General features: G+C 44.7%; 1 protein-coding gene across 1 annotated transcript in view; it reads right to left on the bottom strand.

Moving 5' to 3' along the window:
- Nucleotides 1–11,633: 11,633 nt before the first annotated feature.
- The window catches only part of spred1 (sprouty related EVH1 domain containing 1), a 67,027-nt gene continuing 53,788 nt past the window's right edge, over nucleotides 11,634–24,872 (bottom strand). Inside the window, exons 4-6 of the mRNA XM_035743195.2 lie at nucleotides 21,120–21,163; nucleotides 13,483–13,647; nucleotides 11,634–13,231 (exon numbers count right to left, since the gene is read on the bottom strand). Of these exons, the coding sequence (XP_035599088.1) occupies nucleotides 12,536–13,231; nucleotides 13,483–13,647; nucleotides 21,120–21,163 (905 nt within the window). The 3' untranslated portion in view covers nucleotides 11,634–12,535. The remainder of the gene's footprint in view (nucleotides 13,232–13,482; nucleotides 13,648–21,119; nucleotides 21,164–24,872) is intronic.

The following is a 24,872-nucleotide window of genomic DNA, read 5'->3' as shown; positions in this document are numbered from 1 at the left end:
CTATCCTACCGATCCTCGACTTCGGCGATGTCATCTATAAAATTGCTTCCAACACTCTACTCAGCAAACTGGTTTATCACAGTGCCATACGTTTTGTCACTAAAGCACCTTACACCACCCACCACTGCGACTTGTATGCTCTAGTCGGCTGGCCCTCGCTACATATTCGTCGCCAGACCCACTGGCTCCAGGTCATCTACAAGTCCATGCTACGTAAAGCTCCGCCTTATCTCAGTTCACTGGTCACGATGGCAACACCCATCCGTAGCACGCGCTCGAGCAGGTGTAACTCACTGATCATCCATAAAGCCAACACCTCATTTGGCCGCCTTTCGTTCCAGTACTCTGCTGCCTGTGACTGGAACGAATTGCAAAAATCGCTGAAGTTGGAGACTTTTATCTCCCTCACCAACTTCAAACATCAGCTATCTGAGCAGCTAACCGATCGCTGCAGCTGTACATAGTCTATTGGTATATAGCCCACCCATTTTCACCTACCTCATCCCCATACTGTTTTTATTCATTTACTTTTCTGCTCTTTTGCACACCAATATCTCTACATGTACATGACCATCTGATCGTTTATCACTCCAGTGTTAATCTGAAAAATTGTAATTATTCGCCTACCTCCTCATGCCTTTTGCACACATTGTATATAGACTCCCCTTTTTTCTCTACTGTGTTATTGACTTGTTAATTGTTTACTCCATGTGTAACTCTGTGTTGTCTGTTCACACTGCTATGCTTTATCTTGGCCAGGTCGCAGTTGCAAATGAGAACTTGTTCTCAACTAGCCTACCTGGTTAAATAAAGGTGAAATAAAAATAAAATAAATAATGAGGGATACCTGAAGAAAATCGGATCTCTCTGAAATGAAAATGGATCGCCATTGGCTATTGTTAAAAAAGAGGATAGTCTTAACAGTGCTCCATTTGTCTATCAACTGTAAAAATGTAGGCAACAGAACCAGTTACAACTGAGGTATCTGATCATCAATGAATTCAAGAAAAGGACGTTCATTGTTAAACACAGCAGCCGCATATCCTCAGATAGGCCTACATGCACTTGTGGGGGGAAAAAACATTTGGGAAACTATTACATTTACATTTAAGTCATTTAGCAGACGCTCTTATCCAGAGCGACTTACAAATTGGTGCATTCACCTTATGACATCCAGTGGAACAGCCACTTTACAATAGTGCATCTAAATCTTTTAAGGGGGGGGGTGAGAAGGATTACTTTATCCTATCCTAGGTATTCCTTAAAGAGGTGGGGTTTCAGGTGTCTCCGGAAGGTGGTGATTGACTCCGCTGTCCTGGCGTCGTGGGGGAGTTTGTTCCACCATTGGGGGGCCAGAGCAGCGAACAGTTTTGACTGGGCTGAGCGGGAACTGTACATCCTCAGTGGTAGGGAGGCGAGCAGGCCAGAGGTGGATGAACACAGTGCCCTTGTTTGGGTGTAGGGCCTGATCAGAGCCTGGAGGTACTGAGGTGCCGTTCCCCTCACAGCTCCGTAGGCAAGCACCATGGTCTTGTAGTGGATGCGAGCTTCAACTGGAAGCCAGTGGAGAGAGCGGAGGAGCAGGGTGACGTGAGAGAACTTGGGAAGGTTGAACACCAGACGGGCTGCGGCGTTCTGGATGAGTTGTAGGGGTTTAATGGCACAGGCAGGGAGCCCAGCCAACAGCGAGTTGCAGTAATCCAGACGGGAGATGACAAGTGCCTGGATTAGGACCTGCGCCGCTTCCTGTGTGAGGCAGGGTCGTACTCTGCGGATGTTGTAGAGCATGAACCTACAGGAACGGGCCATCGCCTTGATGTTAGTTGAGAACGACAGGGTGTTGTCCAGGATCACGCCAAGGTTCTTAGCGCTCTGGGAGGAGGACACAATGGAGTTGTCAACCGTGATGGCGAGATCATGGAACGGGCAGTCCTTCCCCGGGAGGAAGAGCAGCTCCGTCTTGCCGAGGTTCAGCTTGAGGTGGTGATCCGTCATCCACACTGATATGTCTGCCAGACATGCAGAGATGTGATTCGCCACCTGGTCATCAGAAGGGGGAAAGGAGAAGATTAATTGTGTGTCGTCTGCATAGCAATGATAGGAGAGACCATGTGAGGTTATGACAGAGCCAAGTGACTTGGTGTATAGCGAGAATAGGAGAGGGCCTAGAACCGAGCCCTGGGGGACACCAGTGGTGAGAGCGCGTGGTGAGGAGACAGATTCTCGCCACGCCACCTGGTAGGAGCGACCTGTCAGGTAGGACGCAATCCAAGCGTGGGCCGCGCCGGAGATGCCCAACTCGGAGAGGGTGGAGAGGAGGATCTGATGGTTCACAGTAGCAAAGGCAGCCGATAGGTCTAGAAGGATGAGAGCAGAGGAGAGAGAGTTAGCTTTAGCGGTGCGGAGCGCCTCCGTGATACAGAGAAGAGCAGTCTCAGTTGAATGACTAGTCTTGAAACCTGACTGATTTGGATCAAGAAGGTCATTCTGAGAGAGATAGCGGGAGAGCTGGCCAAGGACGGCACGTTCAAGAGTTTTGGAGAGAAAAGAAAGAAGGGATACTGGTCTGTAATTGATGACATCGGAGGGATCGAGTGTAGATTTTTTTCAGAAGGGGTGCAACTCTCGCTCTCTTGAAGACGGAAGGGACGTAGCCAGCGGTCAGGGATGAGTTGATGAGCGAGGTGAGGTAAGGGAGAAGGTCTCCGGAAATGGTCTGGAGAAGAGAGGAGGGGATAGGGTCAAGCGGGCAGGTTGTTGGGCGGCCAGCCGTCACAAGACGCGAGATTTCATCTGGAGAGAGAGGGGAGAAAGAGGTCAGAGCACAGGGTAGGGCAGTGTGAGCAGAACCAGCGGTGTCGTTTGACTTAGCAAACGAGGATCGGATGTCGTCAACCTTCTTTTCAAAATGGTTGACGAAGTCATCTGCAGAGAGGGAGGAGGATTCAGGAGGGAGGAGAAGGTGGCAAAGAGCTTCCTAGGGTTAGAGGCAGATGCTTGGAATTTAGAGTGGTAGAAAGTGGCTTTAGCAGCAGAGACAGAGGAGGAAAATGTAGAGAGGAGGGAGTATCCTCTCTACATCATACATAACATAACTATCATTTTCTAATTTATTATATTTTATTCCACTATATTGTTGTTACAAAATAGATTTGTGTTGACTGTGATTGGGGCATGGGAATATAAGAGCACCTGCTAGGCTAAATTAACAAATGATACTCACCACATGATACTCAAACCAGGATGGCCACACTCGTGTTTCTAAAAGTGAATTCAAAGGCACTGTAGAATGACCGTATGGCCTAATAAGGCATTTTCATGTCATTATTACGTCATTCTAAGTATGTAATGTTATACAGCCTAAATGCTAAATGCATAGGCATGTTGTTGAACTGCTGTTCTTAATAAGTTGTTGAAATACTAAGCGCTCCTGCCAGCCTGTACTGTGTCACAAATGCTTCACAATTGGTTTCTTAAATGGCAGACTATATCCTTGAAATTATAATAATAATTTCCTTCTTAGGTTACCTGGCTTGGTCCTGCCTTATTTAGACTTAGTGTGTTGTTTGATAGCCTGTTACGACGCTCCCGCACTTTTTTTTCAACATGAGAAAAGCCGAGACCTTGGTGAATGGTCAAATTATTTCTGTAAAATGAATTCAGATAAATTCTAAATGGTGGTTTCTTCCCTTTATTCTTTCTCTATGGCGGTGGCATGAATGATGAACTAACTGTTGGCGTGTGTGCAGAGGCGCGTCAATCGGTGGCGTGACTACTTTGAGTGGGCCAAATCCGACATAACAAGAATATCCACAGACAGAAAACTCTACCAAAGGGTGGCGAAAACGGCTGTCCTCAAAACAGTCTTGTGCGACGCACTTACATTTCCCCTACTCTCCGAGTGCTTAGTTTACAGAAACGTACAACCTCTATTGTACATACAGACTATCTGATCCTACTGCATTGACCTTACCATCACACCAACGAGATCTAGGCTCCGAATCCACTCGTTTTTGCCATGATGTTCATAAAACTCCAGTGGAACCCAGAACGACACGTGACCGCTGCTGTCCTTTCAGCACCACAATTCGAAGGGCGCTCACGTCACTCAAAATAACCTGTTTAATTAGTACAACTCATCACTTATTATTATTATTGTTGTTATTATTATAACAAATAGCAGATTATCACATCCCACAATGGTACTCGTTTATTTTTATCATTTTATTTAACCTTTATTTTGACCGTGGGTTATTGCTGTCTTTTTTTTTCTCCAGATGAGCCCTGTATAGCAAGCACCACAATACATTTTAGTTTGGGAGGATATATTAGCACGAGTGTTGTTAGGCCCAAGATGAAGTCGAGGGTCGGCAAACCGTGCCAATATATCCTCAAAACACCGGCTTTGAGGCCATTATCACTTTTATACAATAGGTTATCAACTTATTCAAATACTGTTTGACATATTTTCATTAAAAACGTTATTTTGATTAATGTATTCGTATTTCATTCTTCCACAATATATAGTCCTGGCACAAATCTAGGTTTGCTTCCCAAGCCAGCTGGTCGGTCGTTCTATTATTCGGTTGCCAGAGACTCGATCCAGTCGTTAAGTATTTTTGTTCTGTATCTATTGACGCGACCCATCTGGCACTGTGCTTATTCCTTGCTCACTAGCTAGCCAACTACGGCTAATTTACAGTCACGTCAAACAGTGCAGCCATAATAACAACAAAGTATTTGCGTTTGTATTTGTTTAAGCTGTTTTCTAGTGACATTTATTTGGTTTCATCCATAACATTGAGCTAATGATGCACAAATTCACTTGGCATAGAAAATGTGCTCTCTTGTCAGAACACTGTTGTCCAGAGGAGCTAGCCAACAACACAGCTAACACAATCACGTCACACTGGAGCTGGAAAGACTCCAAACTAGCTGCACTTCGTTTCGTTTGACCTGTTAGCTATTGACATTTCTTTGTAAATATTCAGAAAAATCACGCTGATTCATGATTTTGACTGGCTGAGAAAAAAATGCCTGGCTGTCTGTCTCATCCAGACTTCCAACCCCTACACATTCATTACTATGGATCAGCTGGAGATCGAATTTCAATACTGAAACTATTTTGCAGATGTCAGACAGACAGCAAGGTTTATACAAATCTCCACTATTGAAAACTCATTCCTAGTCTAAAATAAATGGGAGAAGTCTAGATGCTTTTTACAGTGGAAATCAAGTTTATAAATTGTCTGGCTGGGTTGAAGAGACAGTGGATTGCGCTGTGAGATGGAACAGAGTCAATAGGCATTTCAATGTCAGTGTTCGCCGGTGGTACATTGTGGAATAGACATCGACTGGAATGCGTTTTTTACGAATCAGTGTCCAGGATTAGACCCACACATTGGATACATTGAAATACAATAAACACATTAAACTACACAATAAAATACATATTATTATACACGACAATACTCGAAAAGCAAAGCACAATCATAAAAAACAGACACATTACTCAGTAAAAAGTTTCCCTAACAACCATCTAAAATGTCCTAGAGGCACCAATTCCTCAAATTTTAAAGTAGATCATTCCACAGGTTAAGTGCAAGGAAATTAACGGCTGAAATAAAAGCTAACAGTAGACTATAGTTCTGTCTGTCAAACAGATAGGCCTATCACTTATTTCTTGAATATGAAGAAATAGGCTCCAACACAAATCACTCATTGTTAGTAGCCTAAAGTCAAATTAAAATGACGTCTGTTTAAATTAATTTGGCCTTCTGGAATTAGCCTACTTTCAGCACCCATGCACTGTCCATCTCCATGGTTGCTGTGTCATAGTAATGCAAATTATGTAGATTACTCGAGTATGGCTTATTGTGAGGTCAATAATTCTGACAAATAGCTTCATTATGGGCAACGAAACATATTGTTTTTCTTAAAATTAATTCTAGCAGTAGGAAGCTTAGGACCCCAGGAAGAACTAATGGGTATCCGGAATAAAATACCATCTTCATGCTCTCCTTCTTAAACTGAACAAGACATCAGTAGGCCCAGTCCACGCACACAGATATAGCATTTTTGAACAAATCGACTTGCCTCGTGAAGTGCCACCGTATACAGCACAGTCATTGGTTAGGCAGTACAAAAGGGTATATTTACATCAGCAAGAGCAGGGCAGGCCGGGGCTCATGATTGGAAAGTCATATCCATTGCGGTGTGTAATGCAGTTTTGCCTGGTTTAAATACACCATCCCACCAGCGCAAAAACTCTGGAAGTACATTTTCTTAGAAATATAACTTTGCCCTGTGCTTCTCTGAGCATGCTCTTCATATAGCCTAGGTCTATAGCCTACAGGATCATTTGATGGAGACCACACTAGGCGCATTATACTTTGAGCCCGGCAGAGAATCAGGGACGAGGGGTATCATCGGGAAAAGATGAAATATTATAATAAGCAACTCATTCTTAAACCCTGATGAACATGACATTTAATCGATTACGAATTACATGACCCTCCCCTGGACTAAATTTCAATTTAAAAAATACTACTCTCCCCATGCCTGACATTGAGAAAGCATGACCCTCTCCGGGTTACAATGGTGTACATTTCTCTCCCTAAGGAAGAATCACATGATTCCATCCGGGTTATCAAGAAGGATTTGCAAATTAATTATACTGGTGAGCAAACATTCCAGAACTGCAGGTGGCGGTAAATCCCCAACCTTGGCTTTATACCTGTTCAAACAACACTACCATTTTTAATTTTGGCCATTATTTTAGATTTAGTTTTTGTCCTAGTTTTAAAATATAATTTAGTCTTAGTCACATTTAAGTAATTTCATCCTTAGTTAGTTCATTATCAGTCCACTAATACTCTGGACAGTTTTTGTCTAGTTTTAATCCCAGATATTTTAGTGACATAATAGTCAGTGCATTTAAAATAATAATAATAATATTTAGGCTACCTGTAACTTCCATCATGTGCACATTCAGATAGCTTTGTCCAACTAGGCCTACTGTCCTCTCGTATACATCAGCTGGCAACATTGATATTGTGGAAGTTTGTTACCAATGCCAGCCACAATGAACCATACATACACGTTATAAAGCCTTGGCCACAGGTTGAACAATTTACAGCTCTGATTGTCTCTCGATCATAACCATCAATGGGGGTAAATAAGTGGTTTATTTGAAAAGGGGAGAATTTGATCTTCCCAAAAAATGCCAGAAGTATTACTTTACTCACAATGTGCAACAAATAGCATAAGCTTTTCACATAGGAAAAAAATCAACTGCAACTCGCATATGCAGACTGCAGTGAGAGAGCAGCAACACAACGCATATGGGAAAATAGAGCTTCTGATGTGATCAAAGCAAAAATAGCCTATACATGAAAGTAAGAGAGAGAGTATTATTATTATTTCAAGTTTAGGTTATTTAGGCTTACAAGTGAAGCGGTCTGGTTTAGCATCAGTTCAGATTGTCGAGTGACTGAAGTGACCGCCTGGGAGAGCCAGGCAGATCAATCCATAGAGATAGATAGAGGACTCATCTTTTTGTCTGTGCCATTATAGCGTCAGTGACAGCATGGGCAGTGCCCTTGAGGCTACAACCCATAGGACTCCCCACCCAGTTGACTACTTTAAAAAGGTGGAAGGATGGTGGAAGCCCTCAATGGCTCTGCCCATGCTAAAACCACCTTTTGGCCAGTAGAGGACTTTATCATTCACTATAGTTCAATCAGACCTTGCAACTGAACAATGTCAATTCTTCCAATGAGAGGATTGCATGCAATATTCTGCATGCATTCATTCTTATGATTGGAAAAAAAAGACGAAAAGAAGCTTCTTGTCAAATTAAATGTCCATTAGTCTCGTGAAATTCTCGCCTCACATTTTCATAGACTAAAATGAGAAGTAAATTGTAATGGTTATTATTTTCCAGGGCTTCTCTTCCCATTATCGTCATAGTCAGGAAAAATAGGTTGTTGACGAGTATGTTGTCATAGTTCGAGGAAATTTAGTAGTATAACATTTTAGAAAATTGTCTACTTTAAAATGGAGACTGCCTCAATGGCGTTGGTCATGTCCTCAGAGACGCCATAATGGAAAATCTATAATGATGTGATGTTTAAGTATGGTTCCCTCTAATAACCTCCCGGCACAGCAGGTTAGTGGCACCTTAACTGGGAGGACGGGCTAGTGGTAACGGCTGGAGCGGAATGGTATCAAATCCATCAAACACATGGTTTCCATGCGTTTGACGCCATTCAATTTGCACTGTTCAGGCCATTATTATGAGCTGTCTTCCCCTCAGGAGCCTCCCGGGTTTTATCTTCATATCTTCCGTGGACTGAAAAGCAGAATAAAATCATCAAAAAACACTCTTTGAAAAGAGTTACATGACATTCTGAAATGTTATTCTTACCATTCAAGTATGTGAATGAAACGTGTAATTTGTGTACAGCCGTGACCTATGGATAATGTTATTAATCTTCTATGTAGTCTAACCATAATTATATGTCAAGTGATTCAACAGACTACTATTATAGTATATGTCACATTCACATGGGGAAAACATTCTGGGATGAATTTCACTTGGTCCCGGAGAAGCTCAAATGGAAGGTGCTGTCATAAACCCATCCTGCTGATGAGCGTCTTGATATTTTCTCAATGAAAAATAACATTCGCACTAGATACCACTAGCTAGAGATAATACGTGAGAAATACTGCTGCAACGTTATGTAGAATTTGGATGTAGATATGCAAGGTGGCATCTCCACCATCTCCACCATAGAAGTGGCGGCGAGATAATGATAGAAGTCTTGAAAAGAATCCCACAAGACAACAACAAGATTAAAACTCACCAGTTTATTATGATAATGTTATTTGATATGTCAAATTACAAGTGTATGATGTAACAAAAACAGTTACAAACATATGTATGCATATTTACATGATATATTTATGAAAAGTAACAAGCTACATCTGTATGAAGAAAATACAACTATGACATGAGTTATTGAACTATACATTTTACATCATATACTTGGAATTGTCAAACCATGATAGAAATAGCTAGACATATATAAACCAATATAACCAGGACAAGAGCTGTTAAGTTTTAGATGGAAACTATGATGGACGTGAGGCACTCCCCCGATGGTTGTCAGGGTGTGAAGCCAATGGCACTAAGAAAACGAAAGAAAAGATGCACGAGAAAGAAAATAAACAGGCAGTGTTTACAGAATAACTAGAGTACCATTGATACTGCAATTTAAATAAAAAAAACTCAAATGTTTCCCACTATTTAGAACTAATCACATAAAATGTTACATCATCAAGCGCTGTAAGAAGGGGAAAAAAAGTCCACATACATCAGTGCACCAAAGCATCGGAGAATGTGAAAGTGACCACTCAACTGCTGTGAAAAGTAACCTTTCTAAGCAACACACTGAAGAAACACGTTTATATAGGCATTTCATTTGAACCGAGACAAAGTCGAGAATGTACATTTTGTATGCATTCCAAAGATATCCAAACTTTAAGATTGAAGGAAAGAATAATAAGACTAGCAGCAGTGGTTAGAAACTGAAGTCTTACATTTGCAAAGTTAACTGACAGGTAAAGAAAGATATATATTAAAGCAGACAGACGTTGCATATATAATACAGTACATGATAGCGAGTTGCACTGTGCTGGTTAATGCAGAATGAAACAGGCTATTTCAGTATCTCTCAGCTATACTTGTAAAAAAAAAAAAAAAAAAAAATGTACATCCTACATTTTGCTTCTCAGCCAGCAAGTTTTTAAAATCAGGTTCATCAAACCTTGGTTCAGCTTGCAATATGCATATTACCAAATTACAATATGGGATGAGAACAGAAAGGAAATGGACAAACAAACCAAAATGGGTGAACACACGCACACGCCTAACACACAAGAACACACACTCGTGGTCATGGTTATATGCTGTCAGAGAACTAGATATTGTTTTAACAGTCTTTCAGAGCAGATCTTTCTCTCCCTCCCAACACAATAAAATTAGTGATTGTATCTAGCAGCTTTTATATATAAACTTTTTAAAAATAAGTGGACTGCCACTACTTTGACATTGTTAGCACTCTAGCCTTCCTTTCTCGGTACAAAACTAGAAAGAAACTCTATTCAACGCGCAATAGTCATTTCAATCCTCAACGCCCTCTACTTTTCAATGTGAAATAATACTAAAAAGGTGACCTATGTACATAATGCTGTCAATTGAAGCTACAGTATATGCTGACAGCAGTGATAAATACAGCTCTATCTTCATTTCCAAAAAACCAAACGGGATTATTATCAGGTATTTAAATATAGTGTTACATATTTACAGGCATTTGGATTTTGGTACCTGGGCAACATCTATATAGCATTATTAAAGTGTCATGTCACTGACTCAGTGTGGAGAGAGGTCTATATGTTTCCCATGGTCAAGAGTTTGCATAGAAAGTAAAGAGTGCCCAGCATCGGGCATAAGGGTGGGATTTGGAAGAAGTTGACTGCCCCCGTCCAGTCTGGAGACAAGACCGAGTTGCCACTTCCTTTTCTCGAGGAGTGGCGGGCCGAAGGATGGGGTTCATATCTACTGGCCAAGGTACAGGGCGGTAAATGACAAGGTTTTCAAATCGGGAAGGGCGATTTTCTAATCAGTTTGATCTAAATGATCAAAGCAGACTCTTTGTTCTCAAACATTATTCAGGTGCACAGGCAGACAGTCTAAAATCAACAGTTGATGCTGTTGTGTGGAATTAGCAATATCATACTGTCTTTTTGAGACAGTATCAAATTAATACAACTGGGGGTCTGTCTAGTCATTCATTGGTTGTTATCGTGGCTATTGTTCTTCTGTGTGAAATACGGATTTGAACAAGGACCTTCATATCTACCAATCAGGCTTCAACAAAGTCTGTTTTGTTACAACTAGTCAAAACAGAGCAGTTTCTACGATCCCTGTGCTTATGCACCAATCATACTCATATGCTTTAATAACCTATAGCCAAATGTACTTTCTTTCTTTGACCTTTAAAACGATGCATCCATTAATTCACGACTGGGCAAATGTTACATGATGTATTCTAGGAGTTACCGTGAACAAGCTGCAAAATGACCTAATAACAGCAGTACATTAGACTCATTCTAACAAATGCTTCAATCACAAGGGGACAGACATACAGTACTTTTGAAACTTGGAGATGGTGCTGTAACCAAAGCTTGGAGACCAGTGCTTTCAAGGTGGGTTTTTCCTCACAAAAAAAAAAATGTTTTAAAATTGGTGATTTCTTGTTGCCGACTAATTCAAAAATATTTAGTTTTTCCCAAAACTAGCCTAATTTTAGTCACCAAAATGACATGTAAAAACTTGCTGGTTGAGTCAAATTTCAGCTTTATGAATTCAAAACATAAAATGAGCAAGAAAAAAGAAGACAAACACCAGTTTCACCATGAAGCAAACATTTGATTGAGTCAAAATTGAAAATCTGGTAAAGTACATGGAATTGTGAAGTATTGGTCTCATTCCTGTAAGGTGATTCAAGGAGTGTTAACATTAACTCTTGACTTGGGAAAAACATTTTTTTTTTTTTTTTTTTGGGGGTCAAAATACATTACCATGTTTTCCCTTCTGCTCATGGAATCGATCCCTTTATGTTGGAATGCAAATAAGTGGTCCAAATCGCCTTACCAAAACAAGGAAATAATTCTAACATTATCTATGGCGAACGTCAAAAGCTATGTCATACTGTACCCGTCAAAAGATAAAGGCCTTACGCTCTTTTTTTGTTCAACATTCGATGAATAGTACAAAATAAGGAAACACGTACACATCCACCACAGCAACATCTCTGAACTGTTAAATGACTCTGTAAGAATGGTCTTATGGTTTAACGTACCATTAGAATTGTGTGAAGTTTACCTTTATGGGGGGAGGATAAAACATGTCTGGTGCACTTTCTCTGTCTAATAATTACACTGTCGGCCAATGCTCGAGTCAAAGGAAAGGCCACTGTTACCCAAACGCAATTTCACAAAAATGCAAGAAAATATCCCTTTCAGCATACTGGAACACTAAGTATGTTTTCTTTCCACACAATTGTTTCCTTTTCTTTTTGTCGTCATTTGTTATTCCTTCATAAAGTTACACATTACTTCTAGAGAGAGTCTGACATGGTGGCCTGCCTGTGTGTATTATGTACGAGTGTGAGTGTGTGTTTAGTAATATCACCATGTCTGTTAATCACAATGCCTTCTCCTCGCGTTCAGCTCCTGAACTTAACTTCACACTCAGAGCCCCGTAAAAGCACGAGGTCGGTCTTCCGTTGCTCTCTGCGTCGGAGGACACAAACATCTCCAAAAGACATCCAGAGCCAGGGGTCTATAACAACATGTCACCCCCCCTTTGAGAGGTGAATGGAAAAACAAGCTTCCGCTTTCCTGTGTTAGCTAGCTGTGTTGTGGGTAGGTCGTCCCGGGTGAGGGGGGGGGTCAGAGTTCAGTCAGGTCACCCGGCGGCCTTGTGCTTGCCCCCGCAGCATCGGCAGGCCTCCCCACAGTGGTGGCAGGCTCTTAGCGGCAGGTAGCAGCACATACAGGGAGCGATGAAGGACAGTGCCGTCAGGGCCAGCCAGCGCAGGCAGAACTGCTCGTCGGCCGTGTCACACGAACACGGGTCCGAGAAGTCTCCCTCAGAGTCGGACATGCAGTGGTACAGCATGCTCTCGGCACACAGCATGCAGCTGACTTTATAGATGCACTGCTTGATGGGGTCTGGAGCGTCCTGGCACTGCCCCCGCCGGTTGTCCTCATGGTTGAACATTTCCCGACAGTAGATACAGCGTGAACGCTCACCATCCTCCCGCCGCCGCCGCCCTTTTTTGGACTTGAGCAGCGGCGAGGGCTGGGTCTTGATGGAGGAGTCTTTACCCAGCCCTCGCCCTGTGTCCATACCCATACTCCCAGGGCCCGAGTGGGACTCCATGCCCGGCCCCTCGGGGAAGAGGTACTCACACTTCTTGGTGTCCAGTTTGTGGAAGGAGGCGGGGAAGTCGGGGTCCTCTCGCTCCACATCATGCTTCCACATGAAGGGGTGGCGGTAGTCCTCGTAACCGCGGATCAGAACGTCCTTGCGAGGGTTGATCCTAACGATCTCCTCCTCGTCCATGTGAAAGCTCACGTGGCGCGTCGACTTGAAGGAGACCTAGTGGAGACAGTTACTATAGTATTTGTATATTCAGTTCAGGAGGGCGCACAGACATTTGAGCATGTCGTCAGCATATATTAAAGTTGATTTTCGTATGCATCTTGACTGATATCTTTACTGTTCTTCCATGTCATGTAATAAAAAATGCTTCAGAAATAGTATACTTAACTAGGTTTCATCTCCATCAGTGATAAAGGGCGAATGATATACAATAATATAGAGTAAGTCTAGAGACGTTTGATACTGACCTGAGGAGGCAGGTAGCGCCGGTTGCTGGAGGGGAACTCGTCAAAAGGCTGAGCGCGGACATAGCAGCCTCGGCAGGGCTCAGTGGACACCACACTGTGGACACTCAGGGGGGAGAAGGGCTCCTTCATGGGTGTACAGATGGAGGGCGGCTCCTCACACAGGGGCTGCAACGCAACCACACACAACCAGTCAGACGTCGGCCACATTTATCAACTTCTAAACTCAGCAAAAAAAGAAACGTCCCCTTTTTCAGGACCCAGTCTTCCAAAGATAATTCGTAAAAATCCAAATAACTTCACAGATCTTCATTGTAAAGGGTTTGAACACTGTTTCCCGTGCTTGTTCAATGAACCATAAACAATTCATCAACATGCACCTATGGAACGGTCGTTAAGACACTAACAGCTTACAGGCGGTAGGCAATTAAGGTCACAGTTATGAAAACTTGGGACACTAAGAGGCCTTTCTACTGATTCTGAAAAACAAAAGAAAAATGCCCAGGGTCCTGCGTGAGCAGGGAATGTGCCTCAGGCATGCTGCAAGGAGGCATGAGGACTGCAGATGTGGCCAGGGCAAGAAATTGCTATGTCCATACTGTGAGACGCCTAAGACAGCGTTACAGGGAGACAGGACGGACAGCGGATTGTCCTCGTAGTGGCAGACCACATGTAACAACACCTGCACAGGATCGGTACTTCCGAACATCACACTTGTGGGACAGGTACAGGATGGCAACAACAACTGCCCGAGGTACACCAGGAACACACAATCTCTCCATCAGTGCTCAGACTGTCCACAATAGGCTGAGAGAGGCTGGACTGAGGGCTTGTAGGCCTGTTGTAAGGCAGGTCCTCAGCAGACATCACCGGCAACAACGTTGCCTATGGGCACAAACCCACCATTGCTGGACCAGACAGGACTGGCAAAAAGTGCTCTTCACCGATGAGGAGTCGCAGTTTTGTCTCACCAGGGGTGATGGTCGGATTCGCGTTTATCATCGGCGGAATGAGCGTTACACCTCGGCCTGTACTCTGGAGCGAGATCGATTTGGAGGTGGAGGGTCCGTCATGGTCTGGGGCGGTGTTTCACAGCATCATCGGACTGAGCTTGTTGTCATTACAGCCAATCTCAACACTATGTGGTACCCTTCCTGCAGGCTTATCCTAACATGGCCCTCCAGCATGACAATGCCACCAGCCATACTGATCATTCTGTGCGTGATTTCCTCCGAAACAGGAATGTCAGTGTTCTGCCATGGCCAGAGAAGAGCCCAGATCTCAATCCCATTGAGCACGTCTGGGACCTGTTGGATCAGAGGGTGAGGGCTAGAGCCACCCCCCCCAGAGATGCCTTGGTGGAAGAGTGGGGTAACATCTCACAGCAAGAACTGGCAAATCTGGTGCAGCCCATAAGCCCATAAGGAGGAGATGCACTGCAGTACCTAATGCCACACCAGATACTGACTGTTAATTTTGATTTCGACCTCCCCTTTGTTCAGGGACACATGATTCCATTTCTGTTAGTCACATGTCTGTGGAACACGTTCAGTTTATGTCTCAGTTGTTGAATCTTATGTTCATACAAATAATTACACATTAAGTTTGCTGAAAATAAACACAGTTGACAGTGAGAGGACGTTTCTTTTTTTGCTGAGTTTATATTCAACACCTCTTATACAAGGCGTCTTTATTAAACTTCTAAATAAGAAGCGTAACACTGACTCACATTAGCTACAGATGCCACTGATATCCTAACTATATGAATTCCAACATTTGTCCAACAGGTGGCAGCCAGAGCCCACATTTCTCCCTGTGCTTCTGCCTGAGATGACTCAAGCCCCTTCTGTTGAGAACTCAGAGTTCCTATCAGCCGCCCATGTGTTCCCACAGGCATTTTTATTGCTGTGAGATCTACAAACATGGGCCTGATAGACACATAGCCACTTTTAACCCTGTAGCCAGTTTCGCAGTCCCGTGTGGCTCAGTAGGTAGAGCACAGCACTTGCAACGCCAGGGTTGTGGGTTCAACCTCCACAGGGGGACCAGTACCAAAATATATGCACTCACAACTGTAAGTCACTGTGTATAAGTGCGTCTGCTAAATTAAAATGTAAAACATTCCCTCCTCTTTAAGGCTAAATGTGTCCTCAAAAGGAGTCGTTTTTTTTCCTTTGAAAAAAATAGTCTCAGAAGGTATTAACGGCATCATCCACAGACAGCTCCTAGTCAACTGAAAATACTGACAAAGACTGTTAATAACTATGTAACATCCACACACCAAATACATTCATACATGTTCAGACACACACCTGTTAGGTGACAATGGAGTATGAGCCCAACCCCTGCAGGAGAGGCAGAAAGGTATGGAGGAGAGGAGATGGATAGGCAGCCATGACAGAGAGAGGCCTTATGGCCAGCACATTTCAGCACTCACACAAGCATGGGGTCCCATCTGTGCACATGCCAGTACACGCATGCAGATACAGGCACACAAATTCTCACACACACACAATATATATATATATTAGTACGCAACCTTACACGCAGTCACACAAAGATACATATTCTCACACACATAAGCACACACTCCCTGGCTCCATCCAGGCTTGTCCATCTCTCCCTCCCTGCGTGTGGAGGAGGCTGCTGGTTAGTCAGTGCACTGTGTAAAGTAGCCCACGCCAGTGTTTTAACGCACAGCGGAAATCTGGTTTGCGCCCAGCTGCTGTTACAGTAATTACTGTCCTGTGGTTGCTAAGAGATGCCTCTCTCTCTCAACAAAGTGTGTGCGTCTTGTTTCCTCTCTGAATGCTAAAATACTGTGTCACACACACTCAGTGTGTTAGACGTCTGAGCAGGAAGGACAGACTAAGAAGAGGAGTGGAAAGAAGAGAAAGAACAGAACAGGATAAAATAAGTGTGTACGAGAACATATGTATATGTATGTATGTATGTATGTATGTGTGTGTGTGTGTGTGTGAGAGAGAGAGAGACAGAGAGCACGGCCAACGAGTCTGCAGAGAGAATGTCATAAACCAGATCCAGCTGGAGAAATGCAGCCCATAACTTAAAAAGACAGATGACAGCTGTGTGTGTGTGTGTGTGTGTGTGTGTGTGTGTGTGTGTGTGTGTGTGTGTGTGTGTGTGTGTGTGTTTTAGGGGAGTGAAATGGGAACCAGATTTGGGCTTCCTTTTAAAGCACAGGGCTGAGCCCCACCATTCAAAGGCATGCGTGGGGGCCAATCTGGTTCTGATCTGACCCCAGAGATGTCGAGGGGGAGATGGCGGGGAGCAACCTGGCGCAGGACCAACATCAGAGCTTCAAGCGCTCCCACCCTCCCAGGCACACACACAGGGGAAGGGGCTTGGCTGCTCCACACGCTGGAAACCACATAAGGCACAGGTGTGTTGAATCAGCGACTAATAGGGAGTCACAGGTCCAGGCATCTGCATGACGACCTCTGAAATATCTGGATCCTCGGTTCACAGTATTTCATTGTGAAACATCCCAAGCAAAAAGCATTCAGATGTGTGTTAGAGAGAGAAGCAGAGGGGGAGAGAGTGGGATTGTGTATGACGAGTTCTTCAGTGTCACAGACGATGACTCATTCCTAGTATGAATCCTCGTAAACGCTGCTCAGCCCTGCTCTACACGGATTCTACGGGGGGCTTCTCTTCAGGAAGCTTTCTCCTCAACTAAACTACCTTACTTGGACTAAAACATGCACCGTTTGACCACCCACCACTGGGGTTTGCTTCTTTAATCTCTCTTGAACTATATCACCCCACCTCCTCTCAAATACTTGGCTGCATCAAAATCTCTGCAAACACAAACTACATCTCCCACAAGTCCTATCTTCTACATCCATTTGAGATAAGGAAAGGCTCATCCATCTCCCTCAGCTGAGGTCATGCAGTAGATGTGGTTTTTCTTCTTCATAAATCTGTCAAATGTTGCATCTAAACAAGGTTCTGCAATGGCTAAGTCAAGGGCAGCAGAATCTTGTCAATGAAGTGTGTGAATGGCTATGAGAGTGTGTGTGTGTGTGGGTGGGGGGGCATTTTTGCAGTATGTCAGCCTTTGACAGTGTGGACTGTGTATGTGTGTGTGTGTGTGTGAGAGACTGGCAGTGGGTGTGAGGTGTCAGGGTGAGGGAGGGCAGGATGTGGGCTGATGAGGGCCCTACACCACACACAGGCACACACAAGATACAGAGCCGAGCATTACACACACACACACACACACATCTGGACTGGGGGTTAAGAGGTTCCAGATACCAAGAGACCTGGATGGCCATTGATGTCTGCATATGCTCGGAGTTTCAGAGTATCAGGGGAAAACCAGACATCCTAAAACGCTCTACATGGCAGACATGTTACAAGTCCCGTCAAGCTCATAGAGAGTGACTAGGCTAAATCCAATAAAAGGCCAAAGAAGCCTCCAAAGTGCCCTACCTCCCGTGTCAAAGTGCCCTACCTCCCGTGTCAAAGTGCCCTACCTCCCGTGTCAAAGTGCCCTACCTCCCGTGTCAAAGTGCCCTACCTCCCGTGTCAAAGTGCCCTACCTCCCGTGTCAAAGTGCCCTACCTCCCGTGTCAAAGTGCCCTACCTCCCGTGTCAAAGTGCCCTACCTCCCGTGTCAAAGTGCCCTACCTCCCGTGTCAAAGTGCCCTACCTCCCGTGTCAAAGTGCCCTACCTCCCGTGTCAAAGTGCCCTACCTCCCGTGTCAAAGTGCCCTACCTCCCGTGTCAAAGTGCCCTACCTCCCGTGTCAAAGTGCCCTACCTCCCGTGTCAAAGTGCCCTACCTCCCGTGTCAAAGTGCCCTACCCCCCGTGTCAAAGTGCCCTACCCCCGTGTCAAAGTGGCCCTACCCCCGTGTCAAAGTGCCCTACCCCCCGTGTCAAAGTGCCCTACCCCCCGTGTCAAAGTGCCCTACCCCCGTGTCAAAGTGCCCTACCCCCGTGTCAAAGTGCCCTACCCCCGTGTCAAAGTGCCCTACCCCCGTGTCAAAGTGCCCTACCCCCCGTGTCAAAGTGCCCTACCCCCGTGTCAAAGTGCCCTACCCCCCGTGTCAAAGTGCCCTACCCCGTGTCAAAGTGCCCTACCCCCGTGTCAAAGTGCCCTACCCCCGTGTCAAAGTGCCCTACCCCCGTGTCAGTGTGCCCTACCCCCCGTGTCAAAGTGCCCTACCCCCCGTGTCAAAGTGCCCTACCCCCCGTGTCAAAGTGCCCTACCCCCCGTGTCAAAGTGCCCTACCCCCCGTGTCAAAGTGCCCTACCTCCCGTGTCAAAGTGCCCTACCTCCCGTGTCAAAGTGACTCGTCTCAAGGATCTTGGCTGGGCTACAGCACAAGGTCACTTCCAGCTAAATCAATTCATGTCAGAGTTTCGACAAAGAAATTAAACTGGACAAAACCCAACTTATTTCTATGGCCTTCTTAGTCTGCACACACACAGTTCTCACCGTCTGAGTTAAATTCTGGGATGGAGCACAGCACATAGTGATGGCTGAAACGTGTTCAGTTATGAAGAGGTGCAGGCTAACGTCACACAGTAGATATATTTCCAGTAACTTGTCCAGTGATTTATTTTTAACTTGAAAAAAGTTTGCGCAGAAAATAGATGTGACAATTGCCTGCTAGGGTGCATTTCCATTCAATCTTGTGTCGATGAAAACAGCTGGACGTAATGACATCACACCTACAAAAAAATAAAAACAGTAGGAAAGAAAATAATGACAAAACTAGTGCCAAATAAAAATGCAGTGGTTGAAGTGCTTCCATTGGCTATTTAGGTCAATTGAGCATTAATAAATTGGCAACAGCCTGTTTGCCCTCCCACCTATCTGTTTCACGTCTCAGGTAGCCCGCGAAAGCCAGCATGGCTAGATTGCAATAATTGACTAATATTTGACATGTTCTAATAATTGTAATGTGCCAATGTGTCGCCACGGTCGATGTCTTGGTGTAACCTGCACGCCTGTAGACCTGAAATAATTGGATGGTGAAACTTTCCAGCCAACCAGAAAAGCAAGGAGAAGCAATTCAGGCATTCTTGAAAGTCAGGACAATCCTTGTCCTGCAAAGAAACATGATTGTTATACTAAAAAATGTTTTTGCAGGCAGTAGACAGAATTAAATGTGGAGTGGAGATTTATAGTTATGCGGTGACATCATGTGCGTACCTTCAAAATGATTCGGCAAGGATAAATATGTTGTAGATCTTTAGAACGTTTCTCCTGTATCTGCCGCTTCCATTACACATACTGCAAAAACATTTAATATATATATATTTTTTTACATTGCTTTTGTCAAATAAACCTGGGTCAGTGGAAGCTTGCCTAGCGTGTGGTGGCATTTGAGTCGAGTGTTAGTTAGCTCCATCTCTTTGGCTGCGTGGCTTGGTGTGAGTGTGTGACTCGCCTCACAGTTTCTCGCCCGTGTAGCCCACTCCCAGGTCTCAGACCGCAACACTCTGATGCCAAATTACCATGGCGACACCCTCGGTTGCTCACTTACTGAAACCCCTGCTCCTCCCACCCACCCACCCACCGGCCGCCCGCCGGCTCCTTTGCTGCCTGGCAACAGCTGTCATTGGACTTCCTGTGCGGTTGATTTCTTAAAGAGGAAGCTGCTCTCCACAGGAACAGGAACAGATCCTCTCATTCCTCTCACGCCCTCTGACCTCTACTCCACTCTGTGAATCAGGTCAGATACTGTGGGGTCAAAGGTGATTGCAGCCCAGCCACCAGGTCACTGGTGGACACAAAACCCCCAGATACTGGGAATTAAAGAGCAGCAGGGGATACTAAATCATTAGCTTAGCAGGTCATCTGAAACAATACCTTTTGGAAAGAGGTTCAGTTTGCCATGTATACTTTCACAAATACAACACATTGGCCCTTCGTGTCACAAATCTGATAGGTTTGTCTACTTGTGGTGTTTCATAAGCAAAACTTGAGCAAGGAGCAGTGGTGTTTTTACAGCACACTCCATATCTAAAGCAAAATCAGCTTGGGTGTGCAGCCCTTTACCTTCACTCCCTGTTGATGAGATTGAGAACACTTTGCTATCTACACTGCCGAACAGTACCAGTAGCTTGTAAAAGGTCATACTAAGGAGGACAAAGAGAGCCAACTCCTTTATCAACTTACCAACACACTACACCTGAGCACAGCTCAATCTATCAAGAGATGAGGAAATACGAGTGGTTTCAGATAACCCACAAAGACAAACTGGAGAAATGTACCATGTTGACTTTAAAAATATTTTTTTTTAACGAAACTTGCTTCCCAGGTATCAGTTTTGACCCGGGTGACAGATATGCACACCTAAGCCGTGGGCACACTCGACAACTCCCCAGCAATGAAAGGTAAGGCAAGACCCTGGCTGTTACAACAGACCCATATCCTAAAGACAACTGTCAGAGGAGAAGACAAAGGGCCTGAAGCAGTACTGGGATAGAGTGTCGTGTTGAGCCACTGCTCAGATTTACCTCGGCCCTGCATCCTTGAATCAAGCCCAGGCAACAGAACTGAATTACACTAGACTGGTGGGAAGTCGGGTCAGTCAGACAGAAATCCGTAGTGCTACCAAATAAAGCCATGGAGAATATACGAGGACCTTGTCCCTGGACTCACCTGTAATCCATCCAGGGAGTCCGAGTCACCAAACGCAGGACAGCCTGAAAAGAGAAGATTGATTAAAGTCAGAAATTCAATAAGAATTCCAGCATGTAGCTACACAGACACAACAGACAGTTCACATAACATACTGTACATCCCCACGTCACCACGTCCCTTTATATCAAAAGTCCCTAAAATGTTACAAGTCCCCAGACGTCACACATCCCCCACAAGCATGCCACTGGTGATAGATGGGAAGAGGGAAGCCATTGAGGGAAGTATGGTAGGCCCAGACTTACATTGACCATCAAAGCTAAATGGGGACATGAAAGCTACTCTGTTAGTAAGGCACATGGCCTAATGAAATCTGCTCTCTTCTTGTATAAGTACAACTCGGGCAAGGGATAAAAAGCCTTGACGAATTTGGAAGAAAGTAGACTTATAAGAATACTACATTAAACAAAAATATAAAATCGCAACATGCAACAATTTCAATTGAAATAAATTCATTTATAATCTATGGATTTCACGACAGGGGAATACAGATTAGAGGTCGACCGATTAATCGGAATGTCCATTTTCAGCTTCCAGGAATTGTATACAGATTCATGAGACATGGGGCCGTGCATTATCATGCTTAAACATGACATGATGGCAGCAGATGAATGGCACAACAATGGGCCACAGGATCTTGTCACAGTTGCTATGTGCATTCAAATTGCCATCGAGAAGATGCAATTGTTTTATGCCTGCCCATACCATAACCCCACCGCCACCATGGGCACTTGTTTCACAACGTTGACATCAGAAAACCGCTCGCCCACACAACGACATAAACGTGGTCTGCCATCTGCCCGGTACAGATGATACCGGGATTCATCTGTAAAGAGCACACTTCTACAGCGTGCCAGTGGCCATCGAAGGTGAGAATTTGTCCACTGAAGTCAGTTACGACACCTAACTGCAGTCAGGTCAAAACCCTGGTGAGGACACTGAGCATGCAGATGAGCTTCCCTGAGACAATTTCACAGTTTGTACAGAAATGACTTGCTTGTGCCAGCCCCACAGTTGTCAAGCCCCATCAGCTGTCAAGTTGGCTGGTCTCACAAGATCCCGCAGGTGACGAAGCAGAATGTGGAGGTCCTGGACTGGCGTGGTTATACGTGGTCTGCAGTTGTGAGGCCAGTTGGACGTACTGCCAAATTCTCTGAAGTGATGTTGGAGGCGGCTTATGGTAGAGAAATTAACATGAAATTCTCAGGCAACAGCTCTGGTGGACATACCTGCAGTCAGCATGTCAATTGGACGGTCACTCGAAACTTGAGACATTTGTGGCATTGTGTTGTGAAAAACTGCACATTTTAGAGTGGCCTTTTTTGTCCCCAGCAAAAGGTGCAACTGTGTAATGACCATGCTGTTTAATCAGCTTCTTGATATGCCACACCTTTCAGGTGGATGAATTATCTTGGCAAAAGATAAATGGTCAATAACAGGGATGTAAACAAATATGTGCACAACATTTGAGGGAAATACGCTTTTTGTGCGTATGGAACATTTCTGGGATCTTTTATTTTAGCTCATGAAACACTTGACATGTTATACGTTTATATAATTTATTCAGTGTAAGTAATAGTACTGTTGAACTTGTACCCAACTCTTAACAAAAACATGTCTAAAAACAAGCTTTGATTGAAATGTTGGGGCAAAGAAAATTTGTCCAAAGTTAAATGTTGGCAGTAGTGTAGAAAACCGAGATTAGCTCCTTTCCACTGGGACGGACGAAGAGGAAACGGTTTGTACCTACGGCATCAAGAGGCTCTTTTAAGGCTCCCAGTTCACTTAATTAGGATCACCAAGATCTCATTTAAAACAAACCAGGCAAGCAGCAGGAGAAGCCAGGCATCTGTCTGTCTCTCCGTCTCTAGTTTAGAGAAGACTGTCGGGTGGAAACGTAGCAGAATCAAACTGCGGAAGCATTCAACTGTGTGCGTGTATCTTTGTGTCAGTCTCTGTCCATTGTTCATGTTATTTTTTCCCTAACCTTTATTTCTCCAGGCACGTCTATTAAGAACAAATTCTTATTTACATTGATGGCTTGGCCAAACGTCTGTCTGTAGCACATTGAGACAGAGACTTTCTGCAGCACGACTCTGCCAGTGCTGGGCCATGGAGCTGCCTGAACCATGTACCCACCGTTGCCATGGCAACAGAGGACTGCAAGGTTGAGACACACGCACACACACAGACTCAAACACACACACACACACTGCAGTCCGGCAACAGAGCGATGCAACGGGAATACAGAGGAACCTGCCTGTGTGGAGGAGAGGCATTACACAACACTGGAGGAATACAGAGGAACCTGCCTGTGTGGAGGAGAGGCATTACACAACACTGGAGGAATACAGAGGAAGACAGAACACAACAGAGGATACAGGGAGGAGAGGAGCAGAGTAGAACAGGCACTGGGAGCCAGGCAACACTCTTATTATACAGCCATTCCTGACAAGACCAAAGGCATAGGCATGTGTGCTAATTTACAGCAATGATATTTCTGCTAATACACTAGTATTGACTGTTACTACTGGTTTATCAGTACCTAAGACATTTTGAGCTAGAGTTCCATACACATTTTGGTATAGGTTAGCGACCCTTTTTCATGTTGTTAGACCCCATCATCCCCCAGGTCTACAGGGCCAGGAGGTGGAGGAGGTATCCATAGCGCCCAAACCAGGTTTGAGTCTTGAGTAACACAGGCCAGGAGGCTGGATGGCAGATTGCAGAGCTGGCGCCTCTCCTGCTAATTGGATGCCGTTGCTACCTCTGGCACTACCTCTACTGGAAACTCTTATCAGAGCCCCGAGCTGCTGTATTAACCTCTGCCCATCTCCAAACACTTAGCCCGGCCTACACTAGCCTCAGCCCATCTGTAACCAGGTTGGCCTAGCAACAACCAGGTTAGCCTAGCCCAACCTCTGCCCACCAACAACCAGGTTAGCCTAGCCCAACCTCTGCCCACCAACAACCAGGTTAGCCTAGCCCAACCTCTGCCCACCAACAACCAGGTTAGCCTAGCCCAACCTCTGCCCACCAACAACCAGGTTAGCCTAGCCCAACCTCTGCCCACCAACAACCAGGTTAGCCTAGCCCAACCTCTGCCCACCAACAACCAGGTTAGCCTAGCCCAACCTCTGCCCACCAACAACCAGGTTAGCCCAACTTCTGCCCATTAACAACCATGTTAATCTAGCCTATCCCAGGTTCAGCACATCAACAACCATGGTAACCTAACCTATCCTCAGCCCATCTCTAACAATGCAAGCCTCACTCTCAGCGGAGTCGGTAGAAAGTGGTTACCGTTTTTTAGGGATATTTTCAACCTAACTTCTGGAAGTGGGGACTCCGCTATTCCAAACTTCACATATCTTAAAGCCCAAACTCCACCTATCTTAAAGCTTAAAACTACAAATTTTACCAGACACAGACTGCTGCAATTTTGAGACTGCCCCTATCCTCTAACTCAACTGTCTAGGCTGCCCGTCTGTACAGGAAGTGGTGCTCTTATCTCCTCCACAACTGGCAAAGATAAGATAGGAGGGCCAATCATGGGTGAATGAGCAGGGAGCAGGGGAAGTTGTCACAGCTAATCAATGCTATGCATCAACCACCTGGAGAACAGGTCAACCATTACACGCCAGATATAAACCAACATAGAATCACACGCAGAAATGTACACTTTCACACACACACACACTAATTCATACAAAC

Source organism: Oncorhynchus keta, chromosome 29 (genome assembly GCF_023373465.1).
Source record: "Oncorhynchus keta strain PuntledgeMale-10-30-2019 chromosome 29, Oket_V2, whole genome shotgun sequence".
Classification (NCBI taxonomy): Eukaryota; Metazoa; Chordata; class Actinopteri; order Salmoniformes; family Salmonidae; genus Oncorhynchus; species Oncorhynchus keta.
This window is presented reverse-complemented; position numbering and strand designations above follow the sequence as displayed.